At 43.9% G+C, this 10,042-nt stretch overlaps 1 protein-coding gene across 1 annotated transcript in view; it reads right to left on the bottom strand.

Moving 5' to 3' along the window:
- Positions 1-319: 319 nt before the first annotated feature.
- Positions 320-10,042, bottom strand: part of CNGB1 (cyclic nucleotide gated channel subunit beta 1) — a 1,191,945-nt gene continuing 1,182,222 nt past the window's right edge. Inside the window, 2 exon segments of the mRNA XM_078668834.1 lie at positions 320-975; positions 3,127-3,316. Of these exon segments, the coding sequence (XP_078524960.1) occupies positions 772-975; positions 3,127-3,316 (394 nt within the window). The 3' untranslated portion in view covers positions 320-771.

Raw genomic sequence — 10,042 nt, 5'->3', positions numbered from 1 at the left:
GCACTATAAGCTATGTGTGCTGTTTCTACTGCCTTGAAAAGGTACTGTGGGACTCCCACCTTGGCGGCAGGGAATGAATCAAGCATGTGACTCTATGAAAGATCCAATACTGGAGAATATACAATGACTAGGGATTTCCAGGCTGATGACAGGAAATGGTTCAACCTTGTGAATATATGAAACATACCAATGCAAGAGAATTTGATCTACAGATAAGTAAGTAATGTGATCATTGTATACCAGTCTCCAGAACCCAAGAAACATGCATGAGCAGCTTTCCTCTAAGTAACAATCACTAATAAAGCAACAAGTCATATATGTACCATTTATTGATAATCATCTTTACAAACAGCAAAGCTTCAACTCCAGACACCCGACCCCCCAGAGAGGTGGGGCAATGTGGCAGTAAATAGAATACCCTTTTTTAGACAGGATCCTCTGCAAAGTCAGTAGCCCTGAGACAGATGTCAGGATTTACTGATATATGGCGTGTCAATCGACTTGCTAACGTCTATGGAAGTATTTTATTATTCTTGAAGACCACAATGGGACCTCCAGGTTTTTGCCTTTGTCTCTACTCAGTGCAGCTGGTGAAGTTCTAAGCTTCTGCTTCTCTGGAATGCAATGTGTTTTCTCTTCTAACAATTGCTCTCAAGCAGGGTCCATAAAAGGCTTCCCACATATCTAAAGTCTCCATGACTTTCCGGGGCTCCCTGACAGCCCTGTGGCCGGGGGTTCATTCACTCCTCTCTCCCATCTAGCATCTGCTCTTTATTTCTTCCCCTCTTCTTTGGTGGGAACCTCAACTGACAAGATGTGCTCATCTCTCCTCGAAGTGGGGCTCATACGGATAACGACAGAATTATCTACGGATTCTGAAACTATCTCTGCACCATCGTCCCCAGGTTTGTGGGTGGGAATTGGGGATCGTCTGTGTACTGGAGAGCCCGGAGGGACTTGACTGGAGGTGGATGGCTGAAAAACAGATAGAAAGGAAATGATTAGACAAAGTGAGCTGAGACGTCAAAGGCTCAAAAAGCATTAGAAATTATTATTATTATTTTTATTATCAGAGGATTATTCCAGCAGTATGCTAACAAGGTTACTAGTGTAAATCAATGTATTGATATGTGCAGCCTTTCCACTACACTCAATTTTCCATCCAATGGCATGGAAAGATATTTTACCTCCTTCAAAATGAAAAAAGTCTCCCAGAAACGTAGTTCTTCTTTAAGAGTGGGAATACCATTTATGGCAACCAATTTTTTAAAAAGTGTAATAGAAAAGAAAGGGCATCCTGTGTACCAACTATTGATAGGTGATTGTCAATGTATAAACATTTTTGATAAAACTATAGGCATTTCACAAGCAGTTTCTGGCCATCGTGTGCTGCCACTGAAGAGCCTGACAGTGCAGGTCTGTCCCAGAGATGCCCAATTACTGACAACCCAGGTGTGGAAAAACTAATTTGAAATGACCAGAGTATAAGAAGTTTAAAAAAAATCTGTTTTAAATAATCTGTTGCACATAGAACACATTTTCAATGCCTTATAAAATATTTTTAGCAATGATAATTCAAATGCAGATTATTGTAATTAAGGAGGATTTTTTGGTATTTGCTTATATTTTTAAATACGATATGATCTAAATATATCAAATTCACTGGGATTCTGTCCAGAATTAACTTGCCCTTAATTGGAGGAGTTTTTGTTTGATTATCTACAGTTTACAATAAAACTAAAGGGGGAATGTAGGTATTTCAGATAGAAAGATGTAAATATACAGTTGGAACATGTGTATCATTGACTGGTCTAGACTGGTTGGCAACATTCTTAATGTTCGAGATTCCCAAGTTATTAATGTTCTAGAGACCTTGGGAAATATGTGTTTGTTGCTGGTGGATGTAGGAATAGGGATTTGATATTCCTGATCTGGTGAACCATTTGTAAATGGAGTCAAGTTGAAAGAGGAAAGATAGAACAGAGCAGACTTCACCTTTTAGAACTGATACAACTTCCAGATGGGTGTTAGTTTTAAACAAGTGATACAATCTGAAGTAGAGTGCCCGATTAAGACAGAACACATTTTTGGCCTAATGCTTAAAATATCTCATGCATCCTAATGCATAGATATAAAAATATCTGCATTACTCTGCATAAGCAGCATCGCTCATAACAAGTCCTGGCGACAGCAATGCAGTCCCATACTACACTCCTTGATCATACATTACTCAAAACCTCTGATTCCTTACCAAAACACTAGACCACAAAACAGATGTCAAGGCACACAAAAGATGATCTTAAAAATTGGGGCATTTTGGTGAAGTGCAAGATGCGCATTTTGCCTACTAAGCAATCCAGCTCATAGGCCTATTTTGCCCTTATGTGGGGAGATGAGATCATAAACATGGGCTCTGCTTGATGGTAGTTTAAACATGACACATAGACACAGCACATTGAACATAATTGTATCTATGTAGGGGTGCTCAAAGCTTTCACTCTACAGTGGTGTCTTGTGGAGGTTCTGATTATTGATCTCCCCATACTCTGCAGAGTTTCACACTTTTCCTACATTCATGCATCGATTTCGTAGGCTTCGGTACCTCAAGGCGCTTTCTCAAGGATTTCATACCTTCCTTCGCTTGACATGCGAGTACTCTGAAACTGTGTTGGTAACTCAAATTTTACATGAAAGCATACTTTGATTAGCATTTCCTCGCAAGTGACTCAACACAGATTACAATTCTGTACAAAATACCAGTGAAAGTTCAGATTTTCATGTGAAAGCCCAAGTTGCGTTGAGCTTCATGACCTTAGGGGATTTGCTGTGAAGCTTGTGAGAAAAACACTTTCCACACCCAGACACATATGATGACAAAGTACTCCACATGAATAGCAATAATTAGGTAAAGATGTAAAAGGGATAGTAACACCATGTATGCTTGGGACTCTTTTACACAATTCTGTACGGCTATGTGAATCCTTTTTTCTATATGTTACCTCTAGTTATACTATATATACGCCAACTACTGTGATATTGATGCAAGCCCGTACCTCAATGTGAATGTTTGCTACCTACAGTGCTCATTATGCAGAAAAATGTTCAATTTTCCTCCCCCCTCCTCACCTGGACTGACTTCTTGGCCTTCATTTTCCGGCGAATCTTGGCAAAAGTTCCCTTCAGTCCCACCTTCTGGGATGCAGCCAGGGCTGCTTGTAAGAGCTTCGGAGTCTCTGGTCTGGGGGGAATGATATGCTGGAAGCCTTTCGCCAATGGTTTCTCCTCCTTTGGCTTGCTGCTATTTTTCAGCATTTTCCTAGACACAAGAACAAGTGACGCTTTTATTTTCGAGCAGTATGTTGACTTTGACCTGATCCCAAGCATGTTATGAACACTAACTTTCACAATGAATTATATCTTGATGGTAAGCTGAAGACACTCGAATAACAATTCACAAGTATGTTGTGAGCAAACATCTCATGTATAGCCTTCAGTGGGTCTCTGAGTAACACTCGAGAGAACCACTTCACTTTTGCCAGTCTTAATTGCACCCTTACATCTCACAATGTGAATCCTCATTGTTGTCTTAGAACAATAATACTCAGTACAAAACCCTCATATAATATTCTATTAGACATTTAGGGGGTTATTTTAGGGATTAGCAGAACAGGAATACACCCGTAAATTGTCATGGTTCCTGTCCCACCAAATCGGTGGTTTCCCTGCCCTGTTTAGAGAGCGATTGTGTAATGGTGGATCTCTTCCGGTGCATAATCACCGATCTGCCACAAGGCTGCCTTGCTCGCAGTATCAATTAAGAAAAAGTTGGCTGATTAATTGTTTATATATGTATTGTACAAAAGAGTGGATCATTTTTCCTTTTCATACTGAAATAATTTAATGAAAATATAAACGTTTGAAACAGAAGGTATAAATAAAGTACCGGTACAAACACAAAAGAAATGTGTTTGGCCATGAAGCGAAAATCGTAAAAGTTTATAAATAAATTCCGGGTTAGGCAACTTTTTCTTTATTAATATATACGTCCCTGCCTAATCCTCATCTCTTAGGGCCTAACTCCTCAATTTTTTCAAATTGCTTGCAGTATCAGCGGCCTGTCACATATAAGGGGCGTACAGTGGACACAGGCAGTGAAAATCAGCAATAGTACGTAGGTGTAAAGAAGAAACACCCTTCACATCTGGGCCAACCTTTTTCTCCTTCTGAGAAATAAACCTTAGCTTTGGGGTTGGTTTTGAAAAAAAAAACGTTACTTACCCTAAGTAACGATCTTTCTGGTGGATACTCTGTCTACCAGCAAATTCTTCACTTGTAGAACATACCCCAGGTGTCAGACTGGATCTGAAAACTTCAAAGCAATGAGGTCTCCTGTAAAGGTCGCCAGATTCAGTCGGTCCTGGAAGTGACGTCAAGTGGCACCAACGAGGCCTTAAACCTCCTGCACCCCTGCATCAACGTCAGTTTCTCTCCAATTTCTTTCCAAGCCTTCGAGGCAAGATTTGGATAGATTGATATCAATGATGGAATGCAGTACCAAATAATACAGGATGGAATCTTATTAGCCTCCTCTATAATGTATCCATCAAATGGAGGAGGGTGGGGGTGGTGATGGTGTGGGCGGTTCAGTGAGGAATTTGCAGGTAGATAGAGTATCCCTCAGAAAAGTCGCCACTTAGGGTAAGTAACTTTTTTCTTCTGAGGGATACTTCTACCTGCAGGGGCCTCACCTGTAGATCTTATTTCACAGCAATACCCTGGGCAGGAGGATCAATGGATGATCAAACAAGGAAATTCTGCCTGACAGACCTGGCTAAGTGTCCATCCTTGCACACTTCTGGATCTATACAGGAGTGCTTCGTAAAGATATGCAAGGGAGCCTATGTTGCTGCCTTAAAGATCTCAAACAATCGGGACACCTCAAACAAGTGCAAAAGTGGTTGACTCAGCCCAGAGGATGATCCAATGAGATAGAGTCCTCTTCTGTACTGCCTTACCCTTTTTGGCACCACTGTAAGTCCTTGGTGCGGTCCAGGTAGTAGTTACCTGCCAGCCGAGGTTCCATCCGATGCAACCATTAGTCCTCTTTTGTGGGATGAGGAGGGGGCAGAATGTCGGAAGAGTGATGGATTGGGCATGATAGAAAGGAGGGGCACCTTAGGAAGGATGCAGCCCTGGTGCATAACACCAGTTTTTCTGGAAAGGAGGTAGTGAAAGTAGGGCGACAGCTAAGAGCTTGCAACTCACTGATCCTTCTATCAGATGTGATTGCAACCAAAAACACAGTTTGAAAGTCAACATACAAATGGTACAACTGTGAAGGGGCCCAAACTGTGTCCCCATCAAAGATGTTAGACCAATTTAAGTCCCATTGGTGAACCACAAATGGAGGGGGAGGAAAAAGATTGGGCAGGCCCTTAAGAAAACGCATGACAACAGGGAACTTAAACAGGGAGGGCTGATCTGACAGACAGAGCAAAGCAGACAAGGCGGCTAAATAACCCTTCACAGTGCCAATAGCACATCCCCACTGCGAAAGATTAAGCACAAATTGTGACACTTGAGACAGTCTGGCCTGGAAGGGATCAATACCATTGTCCACACATCATGCAATGAACTTGTTCTATCTGCCAGGCTAATCTGACTTAGTGGAGTGGCAACAAGATGATGTCAGCCACCCTTGGTGGCAGATGAAAACAGCTCTGAAGTTGCCGCTCGATTTCCAAGCATCTAGGTGGAGGTCTTGGAGATTGGGGTGCAGAAACAGTCCATCTGACTGGGAGAGAAGTTCAAGCCTGAGTAGAAGGCAAGGGGGGACATGCAGAGAAATGCAGAATGTCCACATACCACAGCTTTCACGCCAACTCAGGGCAATGAAAATAACTTGGGCACAGTCTTGGTGAATCTTTATTTATTTAGAGAGTTTTATATAGCGCTACTGGACCCTCGGGTATCAGAGCACTTTACAAGGTCGGTATACATACAATAAATATTTCACAGTGTGCATTAATCATGAAGGATATAATACATTACAATCAAATGGATAGGAGGTAGCCATATAAGACTGCAAAAGCAGCGTGCAAGTAATCATGGGGGATAAAAAACATAGCTTTTAAATGAGGGAGTGGGGAGGAGAGGCCAGGAGATCAAAAAGAGGAAGGGGAGTATAGAGAATCAGAAAAATAGGTTGTGTAAAACAGGAGGAGAGGAGGTAAGAGAGGAGGGAAGGAGGGTGTGGTGAGGGGATAGCAGGGAAGCAGGAGTGAACAATGCTTAAATCAGTGATATTAGGTGCCCCAATATTTGTTGAGAAGAAGTGATGTGAGCCTTTTTTTGAAGAGCGGGTAGGAGTGGTTGCAGCGGAGATCCTTGGGGAGAGAATTCCAAAACGTAGGTGCATTACCAGAGAATGCACAGGATTGGGCTTTTTTGCATTTGAATTTGGGCGGGATTAGGACAAGGGAGTTAGTGTTCCTAAGGCACCTACAGCACCCAGCTTTTTGTAATTTGTCAGCAAGATAAGAGGGGGTGTTTAGGTGGAGGGCTTTGTGCGTGATACACGCAATCTTGTATGTGGATCTTCCTTCGATTGGGAGCCAGTTGAGGCGTTTAAGGACAGGAGAGATGTGGTTGAATTTTTTACAATCGGAGATAATTCTGGCGGTGAGGTTGAGAACACATTTAATCGGTGCCAGGTGGATTTTAGGGGTGCCAGCGAGTGTTGCGTTACCATAATCAATTTTAGACAGGACAAGTGATTGGACAACGATTCTAAAGTCATCGGCTGGAATAAAAGGTTTCATTTTTTTGAGTTGATGAAGGGTGAAAAGGGCATTTTTTGCAGCATTTTTAATATGTGGGATGAGATTTAGGTTTAGATCAATGCTGATGCGTGATTTGACAGAGTTTGAGGTGGAGAGGGGACATTTGAGAGCTGTGATATCGTTGATCCAGAGTTGAATAGGGAGAGAGTTGCTCTTGGGACTAAATAGGATGATTTCAGTTTTTTTAGGGTTCAGTTTGAGAGGATTGCGGTGGAACCAGGCTTGAACTTTATTCAATGTGTCGTTGAGGTGAAGAATGTCATTGTGGGATTTGATCTTGTAGTAGAGTTGGGTGTCATCGGCATAGAGGAGGTAGCATATTTTGGCTTGTTTGAGAATGAGGGTGAGTGGTTCCATGAATAGATTGAATAGGGTGGGGGAGAGGATAGATCCTTGTGGAACGCCAAGTGAGACCGGTTGGGGATTGGAGAGGCATTGATTGAGCTTTATTTGTTGGGATCTGTTTTGAAGGAATGAGGAGAACCATTTGAGTACGGTGCCCTCAAGACCAAAGCGAACTTTAAGGGTGGAAAGAAGGGTGGCATGGTGGACATTATCGAATGCCGCCGAAAGGTCAAGGAGGATTAGTAGAGAGGATTCACCTCTGTCTAGGGAGCGGTGTTTGTCGCCTGTAATATTGAGCATGGCCGTTTCAGTACTGCATCCTTTTCTGAAGCCCGATTCGAACATGTCGAGGAGATTGAAAGAGACGATATGGTTATCAAGTTGGGAAAGGACACATTTTTCCAGGGCTTTTGAGAGGAAGGGAAGGTTAGAGATGGGGCGTAGGTTGTTGAGGTCATTGGGGTCGGCGGAGGGGTTTTTGAGGATGGGGGAGATTTGACCTATCTGAAGGGAGGCGGGAACACAACCAGTGGAACGAGAGGAGTTGATATTGGTCCAGAGCGGGGCGATGATGTGTTTGAGTTCTTTGACCAGGTGAGAGGGAAGAGGGTCTTTAGTGTGAGAGGAAGGTTTGAGTTTTGCGATGATGTTGATGATAGCTGTTTCAGAGACAGGGGAGAATTCGCTCCAGGAGGCATTGTTTTTAGTTTGGAGGTGTACAGGAGTGGAGACTGGGAGGGGGGAACTGAGAGTGGTTGAGAGTAGTCTTGAAACGGGGGAGTGGAGGGCGAGCTAGTGCTACGAATGTTAGGGAGGGGGTGAAGTTTGAGGGGAAGTTGAGGAGAGAGGGGGGTGGAGGCGAAGGAAAGTTTGATCGTGTTGACTTTGTTGGAGAAGAAGCTGGCGATTTCTTCACATCTTTCAATAGAGGCTAGTATTTTGGGAGGGCCAGAGGAGGTTTGTTTTTTAACAATGTTAAAGAGTTCTCTAGGGCGGTTTCTGGCCTGGTCTAGCTGCGCTCGAAGATAGGAGGCTTTTTCATTGAAGATGTTTTTTGTATTGGGCCCTAGCATTTCTCAGAAGCACCAAATTGTCAATGGTGGGATGATTCCTCCAGGTACGTTCTGATTGCCTGAATGCCCGTCTTTCATTGTTAAGGTCCGAATTGAACCAAGATTTTGGTGGGATGTTTTTTTCTTGTTTGTATTTGATAGGGGCAATTTGGTCCAGGGTTTCACGAATAGAGTTATTGTAGTGTTCGGTTAGGTCATTGGTGCTATGGGAGAGAGGAGGGAGAAGTATGCGAGATTTAATAGAGGATTCCAATTTGCCCGGCGGAATAAGGTGACGTTTACGAGTAGGTTTCAAAGGTAAACTGCCTATGGGGGTCGGGTGTATAGTGGAGCCATTCAAGTTGAAGTGGATAAGGTGATGGTCGGACCAGTGTACTGGAAGGATCTTTGAGAGGGAGGTGAGATCCTTGCTAGTTAGGATAGCATCAAAGGTGGCACCTTTGGTGTGAGTCGAGGATTGGCAGAGTTGGGTCAGGTCGGTGATGTCCATGATATCGTTAAACCGGGAGACAGCAGGGTCGTCATTTTTATTCCAGTGGATGTTGTAGTCCCCTAGAAAGATGTTTTTGAGTGGGAGAGTGACGCTAGAGTAATAAGGTTGGACATCTCTTCAGAAAAGGAGATAGAGTTTCCAGGGGGCTGGTAGATAGTGTGAAGCCTAATGGCGGGGGAGCCTGGGATATTGATATGTGCGCAGAGGTACTCAAATGTTGATGGGTCTTGCAGTTGGACAAGCGAGAGATCAAGATTATCTCTGAAGATAATGGCAAGGCCCCCTCCTAATTGTTCAAATCTATCTTTTTTAATGATGAGATAACCAGGGGGGATCAGCAAGACTAGAATAGGAGTGGAATGGGGTTTAAGCCAGGTTTCAGTAAGGAATGCGATGTCTATGTTTTCACTGAGAATAGTTTCTGCAATCTCTGTTGCGTGGCAAGTAGTGGATCGGCAGTTAATCAGCATGCATGACAGGGGGGTGGGGTTGGGTGATTGAGATGGGGGACAGGGGGGTACAGGTCTTAGTTGTTGTGGGGTCTAGGTGATGCTGGAAGAAGGGGTAGTCTGCTTGTACCCAGGAGAACAGGGATAGTGGACTGAAGGCTAGGGGGAGTAGAAGGGTAGGATTCTGGGGGAGATGCAAAAGAGCTAGTAAGGGAGTTGAGTTCCACGGATGGAGTGCATGTGTCATGTGGTAGAGGGGGGGAAGTGGTGATACAGAAGGCATGGGATATTTTGGTGAGTTCAGTGGGAATGGATGAGGTATAGAGTTTGTGAGGTAGGGTAGGGCAAGGTGGAGTGCTGGAGTAGGTGGTATCGCCAGGAGGCGTGTTGGTGCAAGGAGGGCAGTTATTGGGGCGATTAAGAATAGAGGAATTGGTGTGTGACGATAAGGGGATAGAGATTTGCGAAGGGACCAATGTGTGAGCCTGGTCAGAGGGGTGGGCTTTAATGAGGAGTGAGACATCATTTCTGAGAGAGGCGAGTTCAACGAAAAGGGACATCAGGAGTAGTTCCACATTAAGGAGTGATTGTGTGAGAAGTGAGGAGTGAAGAGGATCAGTAGTGTTTGGGAGGTTAGAGGCGTTAGCGTAATCAGGGGGACGGAGATTGATGAGCGGAAGGGGGGGATAGCCTGGAGGGGGGAGGGGACTTGAAGTATGGTATGTAGCGTCATCATGTTTGGGGAGGTGGGGGGCACAGAGGGTCGAAGAGGGAGGGGAATTCGGATTGGGCGGAAGCATCGGAAGATGGGGCGGGGAGACAATAAGGGTTGGTGTGCCC

This window comes from Lissotriton helveticus, chromosome 12 (genome assembly GCF_964261635.1).
Source record: "Lissotriton helveticus chromosome 12, aLisHel1.1, whole genome shotgun sequence".
NCBI lineage: Eukaryota > Metazoa > Chordata > Amphibia > Caudata > Salamandridae > Lissotriton > Lissotriton helveticus.
Note: the sequence above shows the minus strand (reverse complement) of the source record. Positions and strands in the feature narration are given on the sequence as shown.